We start from the raw sequence: 23,558 nt of genomic DNA on the forward strand, positions 1-23,558 counted from the left end.
TAAATCTGCTGTAGTTGCAGGCACATGTAACTTACTACTGAGAAGTGGAGGCAGGAAGATCCGAATTTCAAGGTCCTTCAGAGTTACACAGTAAGTTTGAGGCCAGCCTGGGATACTGAGACCCTGCTGAAGTGTGATCCTAATCAGTCTTATCAACTAAAGCCCCGAGTCAGATATCGAGGGTGAAAGCTGAAAGAACAGAGAAGCGGTCACTAGAAACATTTTATCTCTACGAATTCTCAAACCAAATGGGCCACTGAGATTCTGTCTCTATCCCCCTTATATTCCTGTCTCCACCTCCCAATTGTACTGGGATTAAAGGCGTGAGCCACTAGTGCCTGGCCTCTATGGTTAACTAGTGACTAGCTCTGCCCTCTGATCTCCAGGCAAGCTTTATTTGTCAGAACACAAACAAAATACCACAACACCCTGCCTCAGACCCTCCCTTCTAGTGCATAAAGAATTACATGCATGGTCGGAGAGATAGCTCAGCAGTTAAGAGCACTGGCTGCTCTTCCAGAGGTCCCAGGTTCAATTCCCAGCACCCACAGGGCAGCTCACAACTGTCTTTAACTCTAGTTCCAGGGGATCTGATACCCCTACATCAGTGCGCATAAAATAAAGTTAAAATATTTATTTTATCTTTGACAACTAGGTAATATATTTACATGGTTCAAAATAGAGCACTTTTTTTTCTTTTTTTTAAAGACAGGGTCTCTCTATATAGCCCTGTACTGAATTCACTCTGTAGACAGGCCACCTGCCTCTGCCTCCAGAGTGCTGGGATTAAAGGCGTGCACCACCACCGCCCATTGGGTGCTCTTATTTATTGTCATTATCTCCATGTTCAGACCTGTAGCTTCTGTTTTTACTAGCAGACCCTAGATTTCTCTATCTGCAGTAAGTGTGTCTGCACCCCCCACCTCCCTAGACAGGGTTTTTCCTGGCTCTCCTGGAACTCGCTCTGTAGACCAGGCTGCGCTCGAACTCACAGAGATCCACCTGCAGGGGTTTTAACCAACCTGGATGCTAAGCATCTTTCCTACAGAAGGCACCTAACTTATCCTGGGTAGTAAATGGCAACTGTAAAGACTGTTTTAGAGGGAAGAGGACATGAAAGAATAGTTGAATTCTCACCTACAAGGCAGGTCCTTTAGGTCTGGGTGGGCATGAGTGCTCTGCTTTAGACCTTTCCTCCCCGATGTCACCCAGCTGGGGAAGTACCACCCAGAGATGTAGGGGACCCTTTCAAAGACTTTTCAAAGTCTCAGCTGACACACAGCAGGAGTGCACAGATGCTATCAGGGTTTAGCAGACAGTCTTACCAAGCAGGCTCAGCACCGCACACACTATCTGGTTCTGCACAGTAAGTTTTAGTTTTTTGGCTCTGAGTTGATGCTTTCTCTTTGGCTGCCCTAGTGCTACTGAGAACAGACAGAGGAAATGGGCTGTATTCTAATCACAGGCCACCAGTCTGCAGCTGGGACCTGAATACTATCCAGAATCGATTCTGTTTCTCTAGATCTGGGCTGCCCCCATGGTAGCTACTAGCCATACAAGCTACTAAGCACCTGAAATGGGGTAGGGCTAAACTGTGAAACAGATGTGGTGGGCAAACACGCTAACCACTGGGCAACACCGCCAGTGCTCCCTGGTTCCTACCCTTTAGGAGCCAGTTTTCCTATTAACTCCACATCCGTCTTGTTACAGCACATCTAGTTACTGTTTGTTTTTTTGTGGCTGTTCAGCTTTTTCTCAGTCTCAGTTGAATTTCTGCCAAGGGCTGAGGCCCCTCCAATAACAATTACAGCTACCCTTCCTGAACCTTGCTTTTATTAAAGGGGGGGGGGAAGAGCGGGCGGAAAGAGCTAAACAGAGAATTCACAAAACAAGAACTACAAATGGCTGAAAGACATTTAGAGAAATGCTCAACATCCTTAATCATCAGAGAAATGCAAATCAAAACGACTCTGAGATACCACCTTACACCTGTCAGAATGGCTAAGATCAAAAACACCAATGACAACCAATGTTGGAGAGGATGTGGAGCAAAGGGAACACTCCTCCACTGTTGGTGGGAATGTAAACTTGTACAACCACTGTGGAAATCAGTATGGCGGTTTCTCAGAAAATTAGGAATCGAACTACCTCAAGACCCAGCCATCCCACTCTTGGGCATATACCCAAGGAATGCCGATTCATACCATAAAGATACATGCTCAGCTATGTTCATAGCAGCACTATTTGTAATAGCCAGAACCTGGAAACAACCTAGATGCCCATCAACGGAAGAATGGATGAAAAAAATGTGGTACATATACACAATGGAGTACTACTCAGCAGAGAAAACCAATGAAAGCATGAAATTTGCAGGCAAATGGATGGAACTAGAAAAAATCATCCTGAGTGAGGTAACCCAAACCCAGAAAGACAGTTATGGTATGTACTCACTCATAGGTGGATTCTAGATATAAAATAAAGAACAATCAGACCACAACCCATAGAACCATAGAGGCTATATATATAGCATGGCTTATAATAAATTTCAGTTTTACTCAATTATTGAAAAAAATTAGCCAAATGAATGGAAACACATGAACTATGAACCAAAGGCCGAGGGGCCCCCAGCTGGATCAGGCCCTCTGAATAGGTGAGACAGTTGATTGGCTTGATCAGTTTGGGAGGCAACTAGGCAGTGGGACCAAGTCCTGTGCTCATTGCATGAGTTGGCTGTTTGAAACCTGGAACTTATGCAGGGACACTTGGCTCAGTCTGGGAGGAAGGGACTGGACCTCCCTGGACTGAGTCTACAGGTTGATCGCAGTCCTCTGGGGAGGACTTGTCCTGGAGGAAGTGGGAATGGAGGGTGGGCTGGGGGTAAGGGGAGAGGGTGGGAGGGGGGAGAATAGGGGAACCCATGACTGATATGTAGAACTGAATGGTATTGTAATATATATATATATATATTAAAAAAAAAAAAAAAAAAAAAGAGCGGGCGGGCGGTGGTGACAGAGGGAGGTGGATCTCTGTGATCGAGGCCAGCTTGGTCTACAAAGCGAGATCCAGGACAGCCAGGGCTACAGAGAAACTCTGGCTCAAAAAACCAAAAATGTGTGTGTGTGTTTTGCCTGCATCCATGTATGTGCAGCCTGTGTCTGCCGGGTGCTCGTAAACAGGATTTACAGATGGTTCCTTAGATCTGGATGCCAGGAACCAGACCCAGATCTTCTGCACAAGCAACAAGCTGTTCGGTGCTTTGAGTTCAGTGCTCTTAGCTGCTGAACCATCTCTCCACACCCCTGCCCTCTCCTGAGGAATAGGAGGGTTTTATGCAGGAGAGCTTAACTATTTATCCTCACTAAATGCGCAGGACAAAGGGTAAGCGGGAAGCAGGGAATTCGAACTCGGGTCCTCACGCTGTGCAGCAAGTTTTCTAATTTGCTGAGCCATCTCCTCATACTCAACGTGTGTGTGTGTGTGTGTCTGTTATTCTTCAGATAAAATGAACATCCTTCCAGATACCGGGGCCTTCAGTTCCTCATGATGTGGTCTAGCCCATGCCTCTCATTTCTGCCTTGGTTTCAGGCCCCGCGGCAATCCTCCGTCCTTGGAAGGTACTGTGCCTTCACTGATTCCTAGCTGGGGACCTTCCCGAAGCGTATTATCCACAGCCGGGATGTTCTCGGGCTCATCTAACGAACGGAAATGCACTTATCCCCACTTCCGGCCCCACGCGCCCTGCCCTCACCACCCTCAGCACTGACCCGGCTCTGCCCCGGGGCGGCGACCCGAGGAACACATTGGAAAGATCCCGCAGGCCGCGGCCTGGCTCCCGGGGCACCCCCCGGCGGCGAGGAACGGGCAGATCCGCCTCGGGCCGCGGCCTGGCACAAAACGAGACCGTAGCGCCGCCACCCGCCACACTCGCGAATCAGAAGCTCAAACAAGGAAAGCTCGTCCAACCTACCCGCGATAATGTAGCCCCTCGTCTTCCAACCAGGAAGTGTATGGAGGCGGAAGTACTGTACTGACTTCCGGTTCGCTCCGCATCCGGCTGCCATAGTAACATGGCGGCATACGAGGATTGGACGCATGCGTAGTTGCTTGTCCATGGTCCGGCCGCAACAGGGATCTATGGAATTGAGTTAAAAGCGTGCCCCTCTAATTAAGCGGGCCAGGCAAATCCCAGCCGCCAGAAGCAGAGGCAAATGAGTTCGAAGCAAGCCTGATCTACATTGCGCGTTTGAGGCCAGATTACACAGTGAGATCATGTCTCAAAAAGCAAAACAAGCTGGGCGGTGGTGGCGCACGCCTTTAATCCCAGCACTCGGGAGGGCAGAGCCAGGCGGATCTCTGTGAGTTCGAGGCCAGCCTGGGCTGCCAAGTGAGTTCCAGGAAAGGCGCAAAGCTACACAGAGAAACCCTGTCTCGAAAAACCAATAAAAAAAAAAATAAAGCAAAACAAAACCCAAAAAACTTAGCTTATAGGAAAAAGCAAATTGTGTGTGTGTGTGTGTAGCCAAAAAATTTAGACACAAGAAAGTAGCAGTATTCTCATTCTCAGAGACAGCCTTTTACACATTTCACAAAGACCTTAGAACAAGTCCAAAACAGACTAAGCTGCCCCCCCCCCATATACACAAAGACTAATTCCCAGATGTTGTTTATTGCTAAATTGAGGGCAGACTGTTTACATCAAGACACAGTCCTTGCAGTAGCTCCCTTTCTGTATGTACCCCGACAGCTCAAGTTTCAGCCAATTGTTTACTGTCTGGTATTCCTCACCAACTTAGAGCTACATGCGAGGATCAGTGTGACATTACCAGCCTAAGTGAAACTATGTGACTTACCTTGAGAATGGGTAGGGCCCTGAAAATGTAATTGTCCCGAGTTTGGCAGTTTGGAGAAAATGGCTGTGTAGAGCTATGTGAGAGCTTGTGGCTGCCTTCCTGCTGAGCTACTCCTGGCCTGGGCTCCCAAGAGTAGCACCTAGTCCTAATCCATCCCTTGTTTAACTGATATCTTTGTTTCTATAGTCATCCTAGTGAATCTTGTCTCAGAGTCTCCTAAGGATACAAAGGCCCATACAAAACTTGGTTCAGGAAACCCAGCAAACTGTGGTACCTGATAAATGGAGGAATTTGCACTTGGCATTGTATCTTTGGGAGCTCCTTTCAGGTTGTTTTGAGCATATGGAAATCAACTGGCTAAACTGTAAATATTGAGAATAATAAAAATGCCCTGGGCTAAGGGAAAGGGGTCAGTCCTTAGACCCTTCAGTCCTTAGAGCCTGGATCCCCCTGCAGCCTCGAAGGCTAAATTCATTCTTAAGGTGCCTCTGAGTCTTCTTTCCACAGATCCGTGTGAACCCACAAGAACTGCTGCAGAATGTGAGTAAAGTGTGTGCCTGTGTGTGCTGGGTGAGAGATGAAGAAGCATGAGGGAAGTGTGAGGAAGTGAATGGGTGAAAGAATGAGTGAGTAAAGTGTGATACATAGAGTAAAACTTGTTCCTAATTACCCTTAGATAAAAAAGTTTCCTACCCTTGCTACTCTGAGGCATTCCTTTCATTACCCTGAGTAGATTGTGGGAGCTGATCTCTCCCAGTCCACGATAAACACATATGCAGGCAAAACACTCACACACATAAATAAAGTTTTAAAAAGTTGTTATAAATGAGCTGTGGACATGCTAAGCATCATTACAAATGCCTTTAATTCCAACAATAGGCGCCAGAGGCAACTGGATCTCTTTGAGTTCCAGGTCAGCCAGGGCTACATAGTGGTACCCTCTATTAGTCAGGGTTCTCTAGAGTCACAGAACTTATGGAAAGAATCTCTCTCAGGGTTGGAGAGATGGCTCAGCGATTAAGAGCACCAGCAGCTCTTCCAGAGGACCTGGGTTCAATTCTCAGCACCCACAAGGCAGTTAACAACTGTCTGTGACTCCAAGAACTGACACCCTCACACAGAAACATGCAGGCAAAAACACCAATACACATAAAATAAATAAATTAAAAGAATCTCTCTTTCTTCCTGTAAAAAAAATTATTATGATGACTTATAGGCTGCAGTCCAACAATGGCTAGTTGTGAATGGAAAGTCCAAGAATCTAGTAGTTGCTTAGCCCCACAAAGATGGATGTCTCAGCTGGTCTCCTGTATATGCTGGAATCCTGAAGAGGTGGATTCTAATGCCAGCGAAAGATGGATGTGCTAGCAAGGCTAGGACAAGCAGACGAAGAGTGAACCCTTCTTTCTCCCATAGCCCTTACATAGGCTTCCAGGAGAAGGTGTGGCCCAGATTAAAGGTGTGTCTTCCAGCCTCAAGATCCCAATCACAAGTGTGCCCTCCACTTCTGGATTGTAGTTCATTCCAGACATAGTCAAGTTGACAACCAAGAATAGCCACCACACCCTCTCATTATCCATAGACATTATAAGGACGTGGTCAAGTGTGAAAGTGCCCTTGACAGTTAATGGTTGTGTGTGGGGGGGGGGGCTATGCCTTACTGTACAGGCATGGACAACGGCTCTTAATCAGTCCTCACCTGTGCTCAGACAAGCAACCCTAATTAAATTCAGTGGGGCACAAAATAAGACATGAGAGCAGAAGAGGGTTTTGTTGGCAAGGAGAGAGGGTTCAGCAGATGGAGAGAGGGACAGGAGGATAATATGATCAAAGTGTATTGTATGTATGTATGTATGTTTGTATTGTATGTATGTATATGTGTATTGTATGTATGTATTGTATGTATGTATATATGTATGTATGTGTGTGTATGTATGTATTGTATGTATGTATGTATGTATGTATGTATGTATGTATGAAATGTGAAATAAGTTTTTAAAAATATCCCCAAAAGAAAATGCACTTGATACAGGATGAGGTCTTTAAGATCTACAGTGGTTTGAATGAGACTAGCCACATCTATTTGAACACTTGGTTTCCAGTTGGTGGCACTCTTTGGGGGTTCTAGTGACCTTAGTGGAAGAAGTTGGTCTCTGGGGTTTCAAAGCCTCCTGCCATTCCCAGTGCTCTCTCTCTCTCTCCCTCCCTCCCTCCCTCCTTCCTATCCCCCCTCTCTCCTGCATGACTGGGGTTCAGGATGTGAGGTCTCAGCAGCTTCTTCCAACCACCTGCCTGCCTGCCACAATGGACCCTTATCCCTTTAGAACCATAAGCACAAATAAACTCTTCCTTCTGTAAGTCGCTCCTTGTCATGGTGTTTTATCACATCAGCAGAACAGGAACTAACATATAATATATTATTGTTTGAGTTAGTTTCGAGCAACTCAGCAGTGTGTGTGTGTGCACTTGTGTGTTCATGTGCATGTATATGAGCCTACTCAAATGCATGGCAATGTGACAGAGAGAAAGGATTGTGGATCCAGGTGAGGTCCTCAGGTTTTTATTGAACTCATTGTATTTCATTAAAAATATATGGGTATGAGTGCTTTTCTTCATATGTGTTTGTATGCCATGTATGTGCCTGGTACCTGAGGAGGCCAGAAGATGGCGTCAGATCCCTTGGAACTGGAGTGACTGACTGTTTTGAGCCACTAAGTGAGTACTTGGAATCTAATCCAGGTCCTCGGCAAGAACAGCAGGTCCTCCTGACTGCTAAGCTGTTTCTCCAACCTCCCCACCCCCAATCTTTAACTTTGCAGCAGGCTTGCATTCTTTTTAACTAATAAATTTCAGTTTGGGGCCTGAAGAGATGGCTCAGTGGTTAAGAGTACTGGCTCATTCAGAGGACCTAGGGTCAAGTGGCCTGGATAGCCTGGGCCATTTTTATGTATACAGTTTCAATAGTTTCTTGTTTGTTTGTTTTGTTTTGTTTTTCAAGGGTTTCTCTGTGTAGCTTTGGAGGCTGTCCTGGAACTCTGTAGCCCAGGCTGGCCTTGAACTCACAGAGATCTTGCCTGCCTCTGCCTCCCCAGTGCTGGGATTAAAGGTGTGTGCCATCACCGCCCAGCCAGTTTCAATAGTTTTTATGAACAGTTTTACAATCCCATTTGTTTCCTTATGTTTCTAATAAGGGTTATAATAATTACCAGTTTGTTTCTTTACCTCTTGCCCTTTCCATCCTCCAACTTTCCCACTGGTAACCACTACCTGTTTGATTCACAGCTAATGTTAGAAGCATGAGCAATGTTGCAAGCCACAGGGAACTTTTCTAACTAGGCACAGCTACGGGTAGGACAGTGTGCCCAGTCGGCAGCATTTGTGGTAACAACGTCATGCAGAGTGAGAGATAGTTTTGTCTCTAGTGGTCAATATTTACATGTGGTAAGGTCTGAGTTCTTACAATCAACTCGCCAGCTGAAGCTGCATCCATTCGTTCTACGTTCTGTACTAGTCTATCTCTTCCAGGCGTTCTCATTGATCCTATAGGCAACACAACTTGAAAACTTACTCTTTTTTTTTTTTTTTTTTTTTTTTTTTTTTTTTTTTTTAAAGATTTATTTATTATGTATACATTGTTCTGTCTGTACACATCCCCACAGGCCAGAAGAGGGCACCAGATCTCATTACAGATGGTTGTGAGCCACCATGTGGTTGCTGGGAATTGAACTCAGGACCTTTGGAAGAGCAAGCAGTGCTCTTAACCTCTGAGCCATCTCTCCAGCCCGAAAACTTACTCTTAATAGTTGGCACTGCTTATCCCTTGTTCTCATGTTCCCTCCTCCTAACTCCCTACAGTATTGGCACAGCTATTAGAAATGACGGCACCATGGGTTTCTCTGACTCTGCTTCATTCCCTGTTCCTAGACTGTACCCTTTAACTCCTGATATCATCGGTTCTTTAGCATTTCCTCTAGACTCCTGTGGTTAAAATTATTCTCTCCAGAACAGTTATACAAATTTATAATATTATCATGAATTAGTGTGACTCTTTCAGGGTAGTCACAGGGTGCATTGGAAAGGCAAAATCCTGTTCTTAAGAAGCCTGAATTCATGGTCATACTTGAAACATCAAAGGCTTTAGGGGATGAATCAGGGCCACTGTATATATTTTTAACAACATCACCCAGAGGAGCGTCATCAGGGGAAGCATTCCTTTTGTAATGGCTATTTTATCTGTAGCTCTGAGAAAGGGAAGTTAGAGGCAGCCAGTGATATGACTTTTATAAAGAAAGCCAGGAGAGCAGGGGGCACATATGCCCCTGGGGTCATGCCTAGAATTATGGAGAGAGCTATCCATCGGCCTTGCCAAAATGGGTCAGGTTCTCCAGAGCCTTGTCACAAGGAGAATTTGTTTGTGCCCCTGAAGAAGTCATATGGCTCCTGGCACAAGATCTGACACCCTCACACACACATGATGGCAAAACCACCAGTGCACATAAAATAAATAAAATTTAAAAACTCACCCCCCCTTTAAAATTTTTTTGAGGTTGTAGGGTTGGTAGGCATTGAAGAATAGTCTCAGATGCCATTTCCAGATGGTCTTTTTATGCTTTGCATCTATTTATTTATTTATTTGGTTTTGGGGTGTGTGTGTGTGTGTGTGTGTGTGTGTGTGTGTGTATGTAAACACATGCGCCACAGCATTTGTGGGGAAGTCAGAGGACAACTTGGAGGCATGCCCTTCCACCATATGGGCCCTGAGAATCAAACTAGTTGTGTTAGGCTTGGCTGGCCCCATTTTCAGATTTTTAAAAAAGATTTATTTATTTATTTATTTATGTGTGTGAGTGTTCTGTCTTCCTGTACATCTTCATGACAGAAGAGGGCACCAGATCCCATTGTAAATGGTTCTGAGCCACCACATGGTTGCTGGGAATTGAACTCAGGAACTCTGAAAGAGCAACCAGTGCTCTTAATCACTGAATCATCTCTCCAGCCTGGTGTTTTCAGATGTTCTTACCCAGTGAATCAAGCCTGAATTTTTCAGATTCCCCCAATTTGGCTGTTGAGTTGGACACTATTGGTCTAATTCAGAGATTTTTTCCCCCTTCTTTCCACCCACTTCACAAAGATGGGGGAAGAAGAATCCAACAGAGAAACTGGCTTGGGACCAACCGGTGGGTTGACCTCAAGCCTAAGATGCTTATTTCTATTGCAACATTATCACGTTAGTGCAATATCCGGGGGAGTGTGTGTGTGTGTGTGTGTGTGTGTGTGTGTGTGTGTGTGTGTTTAAGTTGGGAGCAAGCTTGGGAGGGAACTGTGAGTAGAGGTGGATGGGTAGAAAGAGAGCGGAAGCCAAGAATAAATGGCTCTCTAGAACTTCTTCGCTTTTTAATACAACTTAGATTTGATTCTTGGGTTTTCCTATGTCGACTGGAGAAAATTCTAAAAGGTCTCTGTGGGTTGCCGAGAATTTCAAAAAAGGAAACTGGAAGCTCCTGAGCCGTTGGCGTCCCGTCGCCAAGGAGACGGGCCATTCCATTTCTTCACAAGGGGTAGTTGAAATACTCTTCCCTCTCTCAAGTCTGCAGCAAGGAGCCCAAATCACTCCAAAGAACTGACAAGGTTTAGGTTCTCGGCGGGGGCTCCGCAGGTGGGCGCGCTCCACTTCGGAGCTTGCCTGGCCTCTGCGGGGTGCACCCCCAGGTCCGTGTGGTGCAGCCCGGAGCGACACGCATGGGACGAGGGTCCCCAGACAGGGCAGAACTCTGTGGGCTTGCATCCAGGGTCTGATCTCGAAGGTGCCCAGGATGCCTGGTCCGGGGAAGCCCCGGAAAGACCTTACGCGATGGAAGAAGAAGAAGCAGCCTGTGCGCCGCACGGTCAGCCAGATCTGCCCGCCGCCCCGACGGCCGCTGACGGTGGCCGATATCCGCCCAGGCATGGAGAACGAGAGGCTGGGGGTCGTGCGTGACTCCATGTTTCAGAACCCGCTCATCGTCAAGGTGAGCGCTCGGGCGCGCTTGTCCCCTCCCCGGGCACCGAAGCTGCCTATGGGTTCCAGTTGCTGAGCCCTTTGGCTTCAGGGCCCGGGGTCCAGGCTCAGTGTCGGAAACCAGCTTTAGGTGGGACAGTCCTGGACAGTCGGCAGTCGCGGCCAGTCCCTAAGCATATGTCCTTAAGTGGCACGCATTAGCGGAAGAGACTGGGAAAGACTACGGATAGGGCAATCCCTTCGGAGCTCGATGAACCCATGAGGTGACAGACAGGTCGCAGGCACCCTTTCATGCCCTCGCCACCCCAAGATCCACTTTTCCCAGCACCTCTGGTCTGCTGTGCAGCAGGTGCTCCGGGGCTCTAGTGGAAACCCTAAATGGGTGGGAGGTGCAAATACTCTCTATGAGGCCTGGCTTGCACTCACGTGCGAGCAGCGTTGGTAGCTAGATCACCTTCTCTTTCAGTGCCGTCCCTTTATACTTTAGTGTGTTTTCCCGCCTGGCTGAAAACTCCACGTGGGCGTGGCTCTGCTCCTAAGTGCGCGGGGAGACAGGAAAAGTCAAGTTGAAGTTTAATAGTTGTCAAGGTAGTCATGGAGCGAATTTACCTTGCGCCACTAGAGGGCAGTGTGCTTCTAAGAATGCAAGAATGCTTTCAGTTTCCAAGGTTCGGGGTGTGGAGGGTGATGGGCGCGCTGATGGTATCCATGGATTAAAGGCGTGCGCCATTGCCGCCTGGCTCCTTTTCTTTCTTCTTCCTTTCTCTCTTCTTTCCCTTCCTCCCCCCAACTCCCTCTTTTCTTTCCTTCTTTCGAGACCGGAACCTGGGTTTTCTTGACTGTGCTTGAGCTGGCTGCATTTTTTGACTCCTGGGAAAACATTAACCCTCCTGGACCTTTCTGGGCTAATTAATGTTCCCAGGAGGACAGAAGTTAGGTACTGTATGGGTGCAGCGGCACCCTTAGCTCTGGCTCCTCTGAGATATCTCCACAGTGGGACAGATCCTTCGCTTACTTCTTGGAGAGCTGATCTCAGTAGGCGGGTGGGACAGACAGCTGGGATTCACTGTCCTAGGCCAAGGACAGAGTCAAGTACCACCTATCAGTGGCTGCTCTGATGGTCTGACTTTGCTTTAATCAGGTGTCACTAGTCTGCAGCTCATTCCCACTTAAATATGAGATGAAGGGCATTATAGAGTCACTTCCACAGTGAATTCTTGTGTAATGTTCACTCCAAGTGACACGTTATGATGTATATCTGCATACGCATGCATTATACATGTATATATGTATAGCAAACATGTTATATATATAGCACACTGTATATTTAGCATTTGTACATAGGTGTGTAAACTACAATTACATGCATGTAAATGATACATGAAACACTCCTCTCCTCCTCACACCCCGCTATGACAGCATTTGGCCTGTAGGTGGCACCAGCTTAACAGCCTTCAGGATGAATTCCATCCTTGTTTCTGGAGCTGGAGTTCAGGAATGATCATGTTTTAAAAAGTATTGGTGATGATTGATCCAGCAACGGGGTGCTGTTTTCAGGCTGTCCTGGTCCCTGGTCACCATCTGCAGGGGCCATGTCCTGGTGCGCGTTGGTGACAGAGCCTAGGATGCTCTCATGCACGTGACAGCAGGGGGCAGGCTTTCCCTCCAACTCTGTCCTTGGTTTGAGAGGCACTGGTGGCGGTTAAGATGACGATGTCCACATTCAGCATTTACCCACTCCTGTAAGATTTTCCGTCAGAACCCAGCCTGCATAAAAGTTGGCAGAGAGAGAACGTGAAAGGAAGCTGGGCCTGGTTGCAAAAGCTCCCTATAAGCCATCATGGGGAAATGTTTGCAAGGCTTTTGACTTGAGGCTCTGGCAGAGCCGGCTTAAAAGCCACGCCACTGAGTCCCAGCCCAGTTTTCTCTACATAAAGAATATCTAAATCCTGAAACATTGGGATTTTGGGTTTTAAAGAAAATGGAAATATTAAAAGTAGTTAGGGTTCCAGAACATTAAAAAAAAATACAGTTCTATCATTTCTACTGGACTTGACTTGTAGGTCCTTTATGGGGGATTGCCAGTTTTGCTGGCCCCAGTGTCGGGGTGAATGCCTCCTCATCGTGCAAGTGTGCTTGGCTCCGGTGTCGTTGGGATTATGGGAACTGAGTTGTATTTTAGCTTTGTCTCTCCCTGAGCCTGAAGAAGTGCATCTGTATAGGAGGAATACAGCACCCGGGCAACATTTATTTCACCACACAGGGAGGCTGTCACTCACATTGTTTCCCCTCATGGATAGGTTCAGCATTTTTTGTTTGTTTGTTTCTTTTCTTCTTCTTTTTTCTTTTTTTTTTCCCACTTCAAATGCAGCTGAACAAATACAACCCTGGTATTTCCCACCCATGGAATTTACCAGAACATATATGCATCAGTTATTCGAAAACATGCCTTCATGATGCCACAGCAACCAGAGGAAACAGGAAAAACCTCATATTTGCAAGCAGGTGTTTTTATCTACAAACACTCACCAACTGGTCACCTCGCTGAAACCCAAGCAAACTGCTTGTTTAGTGGCTGTTAATGGAGTCAGAATGGTGTTTCATGCAACCACAAAAATAATGTAAATAGTTTCCATTGGCAAGGGCTTCTCCATTGTCGCGTGATGTGCAGCCAGCCAGCTTTCCTTTCAATGTGACTCTGTGGGAAGCATAAAATTAAATTGAGAAAGAACCTGGCTTCGCCCGGCTTGATTCTCCTTTCCCTAGAATCCGGAGACTGAACACAGAACCCTGCCACAGTAGCCTTCCAGGCTCCCTCATAAAACCTGTCAGGGTGTACCCTTCCCAACACAGCGACTTGGCTGATATCCTGTCAATACAATTACGGGGAGAGACTGCGCCGTTTGCTCCACTGACAGCTTTGAGTCCTCTGTCGCCCCGGAGAGGCAGGTTGCTGTACAGAGGTGGGATTGATTGAATCCAGCACCCTCAGAAAGTACAAGTGATCAGGGCACCTGATTTTTTTCATAATTTATTACTGACTTTGTTTTTTTTTTTCCTGTGGGGGTTTATGTCACAAATAAGAAGAGCGCACATTTGTAAAATAAAGTAATAGAATCAAGCATTTGAGGCTAAAAGGAAATTTGCTGGCATCAAATGTGTCTCCTTTTGGGAGGCTTAGGGAGGCCTCCAACCAGGGGAAGATGCTCACCCTGGGATGCTACTGTGTGACCTGGAAGTGGGAGGAGGCTCCAGGCTCCTGAATTACAACCTCATGCTGTTTTGGCCACAAGCCATGACTAATTAATCAAGGGCAATCCAGGTGTGCCACATCCTGTATAACAGGCAGTGGGAAGTGGTCACAGGTGAGTCTGACCCAGCCTCATTCACTCAGTGTCCCTGCAAAAGTGAGCGATACAGAACTTCTTAAATGTGTATTTGGTGCTGAGGGCCATCCTAAGCTGGAGTGGGGGGCATAAAAACAAGTTCAGAACTCAGCCTCTGCCCACAGGGACTTGGCCATTTAGGGTTTACCTGGAAAAATGAGACACACGGGCACACACAGAATCATATGTACAGGCATATAGGCACACACATACAAACATGGACATACACACACAGACACAAAACACAGGCACACATACAAAATAAGTAAGGCAGTGTCACGGGTTACCTCCTCTTGAGTATTCCAGTGAGCTACAAGCCCAGGGCATTCAGTTTGGGGGAGAGGGTGCCCTAAGTAGGTCCATGTCAGGGGTGAGGAGACTGGAAAAGCCAGGCCTCTGTAGGAGGTGATTCCACCCTTCCTCAGATTCCAAGCCTTAGGGGCTGTTCACGCCAACTCAAGTTCTAGTTCATAAGGCTCAGTGCTACGCTGGGTTGTTATCATTACCAGCACAAGGAAGTGTTTATCCAGAGCAAGTGTGTGCAGATTGGATGCTCTACAAAGCCAGACAAGCACACCATGCCCACTAATAGCCTAACGTCTCTAATAAATATTAATGCTGGCGAACAGAAACACGGAGACAGAGATGGGCATTAGGAAGGCAGCCTGTCCACAGCCCAGTTGCACAACGATACCAATGTTTTCATTACATGGTGGGAAAATATTGTGTGTGGTTTGTCTGCTGAAGAGGATATGGCTGTGATCGCTCAGGGCCTTTACATTCAATTACAGTGTAATAGGGGGAAATGAAATGTTAGTGAGGAATTAAGAACCATCCTGTGGCACAGTCCGGGCTGGATGCGCCGCTGTGGGTTTATCAATCCTTGTTCTCTCAGCTCCTTCCTCCCCTTCTCCCCCTTCTCCCCCCTCCTCATCCCTTCTCCCTCCTCTCTTCCTCTCCTCCTCCTCCCCCTCCCCTCCTCTCCCTCTTTCTCCTCCTCCCTCTCCCTTCTCCTCTCCCTCTTCCTCATTCTTCTTGTGTGTGTGCCTGTGTGCACGTTTGTTTGTGTGTGTGTGCAGAGGTCAGAGGTCAACGTCAGGTGGTGTTTTTCAGAAGCCATCTACCTTTGTTTTTTGAGACGGGATCTCACTAACCTGGAACTCATCAAGTAGGCTGGCTGGCGATGGAGCCCCAGGGCCCCACCCATCTCTACCTCCCAAGAGCTGGGATTACAAGCGAGAGCCACCCTGTCCAGCATTTCCTTTTTTAATGGCTGTCCCCTTTCTTCCTTTAATCAAAGCCTCCGTCTGGCTGATGCCCAGCTCATCCTTCAGGGGGCAGCAGATGAAGTGGTGAACAAACCCAATGCCCAGGTCTGTGGCCATTGTGGAGAGAAGAGCTGCCCCCTCCACTGGCTCCTCACTGCAGTCCCCAGGGCAGCTGCCCCCTCCACTGGCTCCTCACTGCAGTCCCCAGGGCAGCTGCCCCCTCCCTCCACTGGCTCCTCACTGCAGTCCCTAGGGCAGCTGCCCCCTCCCTCCACTGGCTCCTCACTGCAGTCCCCAGGGCAGCTGCCCCCCCTCCACTGGCTCCTCACTGCAGTCCCCAGGGCAGCTGCCCCCCTCCACTGGCTCCTCACTGCAGTCCCCAGGGCAGCTGCCCCTCCCTCCACTGGCTCCTCACTGCAGTCCCCAGGGCAGCTGACCCCCTCCACTGGCTCCTCACTGCAGTCCCCAGGGCAGCTGCCCCCCCTCCACTGGTTCCTCACTGCAGTCCCCAGGGCAGCTGCCCCCTCCCTCCACTGGCTCCTCACTGCAGTCCCCAGGGCAGCTACCCCCCCTCCACTGGCTCCTCACTGCAGTCCCCAGGGCAGCTGCCCCCTCCCTCCACTGGCTCCTCACTGCAGTCCCCAGGGCAGCTGACCCCCTCCACTGGCTCCTCACTGCAGTCCCCAGGGCAGCTGCCCCCTCCCTCCACTGGCTCCTCACTGCAGTCCCCAGGGCAGCTGCCCTGACCTAGCTGCATAGCCATCTCCCTCTTTTGTCTCTTAGCACGAGGGGGTCATGAAGGAAGACAAGACCTCAGAACTGGGGTTCTTCCTACTGAACCCAGCCACCCTCTGATCATGTGACCCTCAGAACACTGCTGGGCCTTGAAGGGAAGGCTGTTCCTTCAGGAAGAACTCTGAGACCTCGGTGGTGAGTTAGAGGTCATTCCCTATACTTTTCAGAACATTCTGGACACAAGTGTTGATTTCTATGTAAGTCAGGCTCTTTCATCTTTTACTTATTTATGTGGTGCTCAGAGGGCACCTTTCAGAGGCATTTCCCTCTTTCCCCTGTGTGGGTTTCAGGCACAGGACTGGGGTCAACATGTCTGCACAGTAAGTTCTTTAACCAGCTGATTCATCTCTCTGGCTTCAAACTCTGTTTTCTATTGCAGTGACTTTCAAACCATTCTAGGGGATCCAGAAGCTTTGGAGATCTCATAAAGGATTGGGCCTATTTTTAAAAATGCATCTAGACTGGGGTGTAGAGCTGTACCTAGTGTGTGTGAATCCCTACATGCCATCTCCACCCAGTATCACAAAATAATAGACACCAGTCAATCACTTGAATCATCCTTGTTGTATTTTATTTTTAAAAAATTTGTTTATTTTTTATGTGCTCTATCTGCATGTGTGACATTATGCCAGCAGAGGGCATCAGATCCCACTACAGATGTTTGTGAGGCACATGTGGTTGCTGGGAACTGAACTCAGGATCTCTGGAAGGGCAACCAATGCTCACACACCAGCCATCTCTCCAGTCCCGCATCTTATTTTAAAAACTTAAGGAAAAGACAAATATCATTAAGTGCATCCCGCATGGACCACTCACGTGGGCTCTCCAGCATTGGAGCTGTGTGTTGAGGTCTAGTTCTGGGCTGTTGCCTTTGCCTTCCTGTTTGGGAGACTTGTAAATGTGTCTCACCCAGCGAAGACTGGGCCTTTCCCGATCTGAGACTTTCCATTTTTGCAGGCAAATGCCACAGAAATTTGTCCTAGCCCTTGAGACCGGGACGTGTTAAACCCAGCGATGGGCCTGCTAGACTGTCCCTCCTGTCTGGTGACCTTCAGGGTGGCTGGGCAGAACTCAAGGCAGCACAGCATCTTTAAAACTGTGCCGCCTCCGGCAGGCTTTAGATAACACAACTGTGCTGAGTCTCATTGCTGCAAACCAACAAATGCCGTGGAAACCAACCTTCCCAGCAGCTGCTGGCCACTGGTTACAGCTCAACTTTACACGCAAATGCCCCCTGGTTCCTCTTTCAAGTTCTTCCATCCGTGTGAATGAGTTCACAGTTCCAGTGTGGCTGGGCAGGCATGAAACTGTAGCTCCCTTATAGAGAGAAAGGCTAGCAGTGTGATTCTGGAGGCAACAGGTCCCAGCCACTTGCTTGTTCTGCCACCCATGGGTGGGGGGTGTTATCTCTGAGACTCAGTTTCCTCTGTCAGTGAGGAGACCAGGTGGTACCTGGTCATGGGAGAGTAAGGAGGATTCCATGGGATCACTAGGCTGTGGCTAGCCATGGCTTCCCCCAGAGGGCACTTTAAAATCGAGTGCTCTGGTTTTCTGTGCTCCTCATGGCAAATACTTTTGTTCCTTAAGGCCACCCTTGTGTTTTCAGGTGTTGATGTCAGGTAAATGTTAAGGGCTGGAGAGATGGCTCAGTGGTTAAGAGCCCTCACTGGGATCTCTCAGAGGACAGAGATTCAGTTCCCAGCACCCGTGTGGGGTGGCTTACAACCACCTGTAGCTCTAGCCCCAAGGGATCTGACTCCCTTTTCTGACCTCCTCGGGCATCTGCACACATGGAGTGCACATAAGCTCACACAGGTACACGCACATACTTTTTCTTTAAATCTAAAAATAGCGTTGAGTCTAAATACAGTGACCTTACACTGAGACATGTTTACCAAGTGTTGTACTTAGCTCAGTGTGGACTGTAATTGAGCAAATCTGTCACTCAACCCAGACCTTCTTACCCTAGCACCCTAGAGCTGACAGCGCACCCTGGTTAGGCCCGATGAAAACCACTGCTGGGACTTGCCTCACCCATGTGTCCAGGCTCTAATGAAGACTGGTTTAAATGGGGTGCTATGTCATAGAAAATATGAAGACACTTGAATGACATTGATGGTTCTAAACTGAGGGGGGCAGTCTTACTCAGCGATACAGACATCGGAGATCAATGGACTCTCAGGAATGTACTTTTAGAAGCATTAGTGACGCTGAGGAGGAGGTGCTCCTGGCCCCTCCTTAGTGGGCATGGGTCATGGACGCTGCTCAGTTTGTCATAATGTGAAATCAGCCCCTCCCACCTGCAACGAGGAGTCAGTCTCCAAACGTCGACAGTTTGGGGGCCGAGAGACTTTGAACTAGAAGCCATAGGCAAAAGCGGGGCTTGTTCACCACAGCCTCTTGAAAATCTAATGTAAGCTCACGGAAACCAGTCTGAACTGCTTCTCCCATAGCTCACTTCTGCCTCTCCTCCCTGATGGTCTATGCTCCTTTGAATTGCTCCCTTTAATCTATTTTCTTCACCTTAGTGATGTTTGTCTGCAGCTTGTCTGCCTCAATCCCTGCCCACATTGCAATTTAAGAAAAAACAATTTTTTTTTCAGCCACCTTACCGTGGGGCTCAATAACTCATTAAGTAAACTCATTAGCAGAGAGACTGGTTTGTTGAGCAATCACTGACTGGTGTATGAGCTTTGTGTCCCTGCCCTATAAACTTCCAGGGTCCTGTTTCACTCTACGTGAACTAAGTTAAGATTTAAAATGTAGGATTGGTGCAGTGTAGACAAATTAAACTCATAGTGGCCAGCACCCCACGGCAGAACTTGCGCTTTCCTTGCGGCACTAAATACCGCATTTCAGGGAAGCAGGGATAAGCTTTAGGAGGAAAACAGCTGTAATGGTCCACCCAATGATTTGAAGGCACACCAGGGGTGGGTCAAGAAACAGACACGGGTCAATGAGCCCAAAGTTCAGCGCAAGCAACACCAGAAGGGGGAAGGGTCTGTCAAAAGGATTGCAGAAAATACATAAGGACCCCAAAAGAAGGAGTTTTGATCTTCTATAGGAGGCGAACAATACATATCTGGGAGGCCAGTGAACTGAGAAGCACGCAAGCTAAGTGTCTTTGTGTTGACCGGCAGTCTTTGTGTTTTTGTCTAAGAGAATAAAAGTACACCCTTAGAAGCTCTTTGATTTCAAGGTATGGATGGCCACACGGCTGCCAGGTGGCTGGCCATTTGCGTGTGACCTTAGAGCACCTAAACTGGACCATTGCACCCAGTTTGCCGATACTCGGATGTCACAGCCTGTCACAAAGTCGGGATGCCCAAAGAGCATGCAGAGAGGTTGAGGCATTTCTGGTGAGTGACTAGGAAGTTTGCCACTGGCTCCATCAGTTTGTTTGAGTGGACCAGAATGAATTAGGTCATGCCACACCTTAATATGCCACTGTTTGGATTTTGTAGAATTGCTTTTTTTTTTTTTTTTTGGTTTTTCGAGACAGGGTTTCTCTGCGTAGTTTTGCGCCTTTCCTGGAGCTCACTTGGTAGCCCAGGCTGGCCTCTAACTCACAGCGATCCGCCTGGCTCTGCCTCCCGAGTGCTGGGATTAAAGGCGTGCGCCACCACCGCCCTGCTAGAATTGCATTTTTAAAACAATGATTTATTTAACTTTATTTTATGTGCATGGTGCATGGAGGTATCAGATCCCATGGAACTGGAGTTACAGACAGCTGTGAGCTGCTCCGTCCCTAGAACTGCATTTCTATTTTCCCTCCGCCTCCCAGCAGATCCTTGAAGAATACAGAAGCTGAGGGCTGGGTTATAGCTCAGGGTTTGAACTTGCCTAGCCTCTGAGATCCCGGGTTCCATTCCTAGCACTGCAAAAATAAACAGAGGTTGGCTTTGGTTGCTGTTCAATTTGGTTATGGTAGGCATTTGAAACTGCCAATGAGCACAGCAGTCAGTGAGCAATTGCTTAACGTCCTCTGCTGTGGAGGCATGGCCGGAAACACAGGGGGTTTGAAAATTTGTGTCCAGTGGGCGGATGGTCTTGACTGGGGAGTCACTTGTCTTTGAAGACCATAGCCAAGTTATTGCGGGTGGGAGGGGAGGAGAGGGAGGTCAAGGCACCACATTCGGAAGTCGAGGCAGGGCAGAAAGGGCTGGGGTTGTCAAGTGAGCCAGACTTGTCTTAGGTACGGATCGGGGAGGGGCAGCTGGCGAGAGCCCGGACTGGGCGGAGGTCTCACCACAGTCGGCTTTGTGCCTGTGTTCCCAGGAGAAGGACCGGCCCTCCACTGATCTGTGAGTGCTATGAAGGAAGAGGTAGAAAATGACAGCCATTCGTTCACCACGTTAGCCAACGCTTCCTCGCCGAGCATGCCTTATGCGCCGGTGCAGGGCTGGGTACAGATCTGGGTATTGCTCTCAGGAAGCTCACAACCCAGTAGGCAGAGGACAGACAAGAAACTACAGCAAAGGCTGAGAAGATAGAGTAGGGCAGTCGGGATGACCGGGTCCCTGCTCAGGGCTGTGGGCAGCAGGAAAGGAAGGAAGGTCTTGCAGGAAGAGCAGAAGGTGTGTGCAGGGAGCTGGAGAGGTGAGAACAGAGTCGGATTCTGAAGCTCAGGCAGTTTTAGGATCCCTCTTTTGAGATGGTCTCATGTTGCCAGAACTGGTCTTGAACTCACTATGTAGTCAAGGATGGCTTTGAATTCCTGATTCTCTTGTCTCCACCTCCTGAGTTCTGGATTACAGGCATGTGCTGCAAAGCTTGGTTTTGATTGGGTGGGGATTGAACTTGGGGCATTGTGCATGCTAGGCAAGTACTCTACAAAGTGAGCCCCGTTGCTGGAATAGAAAGTGAGAAATAGTTGCAGAAACCATGCTCAGGAGTTTGGAAGAAACCCTGTGCTAGTGAGTGGTCCTGAAGCTGGGGCTTCACTAATCCTGGGTAAGCCAGTGTTCGACTCGGGGAGACAAGTGTTCCAGGAGAGGGGATAGTGTACGTGTGGTGGGATGGGGTGGAGGGGGCACTGGATAGCTATACTGGGGAGTCCTCCGTTCCTGTCCTGTCCTGACTATGTGTCACTCATTTGTGCACTCATTCATTCATTTACTAAGTGCCACACACTTCCTCTGAGTTAGGTGTGCCCAGCCCTGGGACCACAGTGATGACCTCGTGGTCTATGTGGTGGTGCATCTCTCAAGTCTTCTGTTCTTCTTTCCTGAACCCTGACCTGATTCCTGCCCCTGCCCCCTTTGCAGCCACCCTGAGCCCACACTAACTGTGCATGCTCAGCCACTTGCCACATGTCTGTGCCTAGCTGTCTGTCCACCAGGGGCTACCTCATGGGACAAGGTAGCCTTTGTCCCTGTAGCAGACAGGCCTTGGAGAGGCCTTGGAGAATGGATAGTAAGCCCAGTGTTCTTCAGGACAAGGCTGCCAAGGGACCTGCTACCAGAGGCTAGACCCACTTCTAGGCTTTTAAGCCTGCCCTTCTCAGAAGAGTGGAGTAAAGTTTGTGTTGTGTTTGGTAGCTGTTGAGAGGAGGTCACACTCCAGGCAAAGTAAGAGGCTTTTGTGAAAGCAGATTCAGGGATAATCTGGAGCCTGGGAGAAGGAGGAGGGCAAGGTGGCCACCATGAGGCCCTGGAGTCAGGAAGGGCTAAGGCAAGGCTGTGTAGGAAGTCTGGCCTAGAAAGACTTGAAAAGCCCAAAGCTAAGGAAAAAAGGACAGAGACTCCAAAGGCTCCAGAGTCAGGTCCAGAAATCAGCAAGAGTCTCAGCCACTGTGCCTTTGTCCTGCCCTGAGGAGAGTTGGTCAACTAGGGACAGACGGAGGCGTGTGTGCACACTTGCAGGTCACTGTGTGTTACTGCTGAAGTGGGCGTGTTGGTTGCATCCTGATCTCTTTCCAGGCTGGATGTTGGGAGCTAGATGCTGGCAGGACATGTGCCTCACTGATGGCTTAGGGTTAGAATCTTCAACTTGTTTCCTTTTTGCAAATTCAACAAGCCCGAGTCTGAAATGCTCCGAATGTCACCAGCTGTTTGCAAGAACCTTCAGGAAAGGTTCTGCAGGTCCCTTTGGGCGGAGCACTGTGCCTGCTTCCAAAAGCTTTATAAACTGTCACTGAAGGTTTTGCCTGCTCTGGAGGCACCCAGTGGGCATGAATTAGAGGCTTAAGTAAATCTTTTAGGAATTCCTCTTCCAAAAGGAGAGCATGCATCTGTCTGCCCCACGTTCCTACGAGCCCCAGGCCTCCTTCAGCAGCCCTGGTGGCAGGGTGCTCCTGGGTTTGGCTTCTTCCGAGTGGGAATTCAAGGAAGAGGCTGAGCACAGAGCCTTGCGCTCTTGACTGGAGACGCATCGGACCTACTGACCTCTCAGTAGGACACTCCGTGCTGAGCCAAATGGCCCTTCTGACACATCACGTCCCTTGTGCCTTTGCAGCAACCCTAAAGGGTGGCAGGACTCCTGTTCCCAGGTGACAGCTGTGACGCTGAGGCCTACAGCTCACACAGCTTGCCTGAAGTCAGCCAGAGGGACCAGCCAAGCCAAGTGGGGACCTCAAAGCACCAGGCCACACCAACACACCAATCAGAAGAGTTGAGTGGCTTCAACGGCTGCCGTGCATCAGGAGACTCTCAAGGGTCGAGCCATCCCCTCCCTTGCTCCCTCTCTTCCACCCTTCCTTTCCGCCATGCCGTGAAGACGCTGAGGGGTATCACCAAGGGTGTTGAGGTGGCGTAATGGGTAAAGGTGCTTGTCACCAAGCCTGACAGCTTTGAGTTCAATCCCTAGGTCCCACATGGTGCAAAGAGAGGACTGATTCCCTCAAGTTGTGTCTGACCTTCATATGCGTGCGTGTTCATGCACGTGTACATATGTACACACACACACACACACACACACACACACACACACACTGCTATCAAAGGTAGACTACCAAGAAGATCCTGGCATCTTTTGCCCAGGTGGTCAACTGTTGCTTTCTTTATATATGTTTCCCATCCAAATGGACCCAAACTCATGGCCTGCCCATGATGGGGACGGAGCTCAGGGTGTCCCTATGCTGGGTAAGTGCTCTACCACTGATCTGCACACTGACCCCCTCAGTACCATAGTTTTCATATACTTCATCTCAGCTCGGCGAGGTCTGTATTTTGAGCTCAGTAAGGGTAACATCCCCAAGGTCACACAGAGAGCAAATGGTGGGGTTGGCATTTGTGCCTAGAATGAGTTCACAGCTTGTCAG

The 23,558-nt window shown here is 48.6% G+C and overlaps 2 protein-coding genes across 8 annotated transcripts in view; one reads left to right on the plus strand and one right to left on the minus strand.

The window, feature by feature from the left end:
• The window catches only part of Ttf1 (transcription termination factor 1), a 30,248-nt gene extending 26,210 nt beyond the window's left edge, over window positions 1-4,038 (minus strand). For 6 of the 7 annotated variants that reach the window (XR_005091311.1, XR_005091310.1, XM_037204625.1 and 3 more), the window contains exon 1: window positions 3,968-4,019. The gene's annotated coding sequence lies outside the window, so the exon portion shown is untranslated. Of the gene's footprint in view, window positions 1-3,967 lie in introns of all 7 variants that reach the window. The other variant, XM_037204624.1, reaches the window with a different exon arrangement.
• Window positions 4,039-10,173: 6,135 nt separating this feature from the next.
• The window catches only part of Cfap77 (cilia and flagella associated protein 77), a 129,466-nt gene continuing 116,081 nt past the window's right edge, over window positions 10,174-23,558 (plus strand). The window contains exon 1 of the mRNA XM_028883326.2: window positions 10,174-10,858. Within this exon, the coding sequence (XP_028739159.1) occupies window positions 10,664-10,858 (195 nt within the window). The 5' untranslated portion in view covers window positions 10,174-10,663. The remainder of the gene's footprint in view (window positions 10,859-23,558) is intronic.

This window comes from Peromyscus leucopus, chromosome 4, assembly GCF_004664715.2.
Source record: "Peromyscus leucopus breed LL Stock chromosome 4, UCI_PerLeu_2.1, whole genome shotgun sequence".
In the NCBI taxonomy this organism is placed as follows: Eukaryota; Metazoa; Chordata; class Mammalia; order Rodentia; family Cricetidae; genus Peromyscus; species Peromyscus leucopus.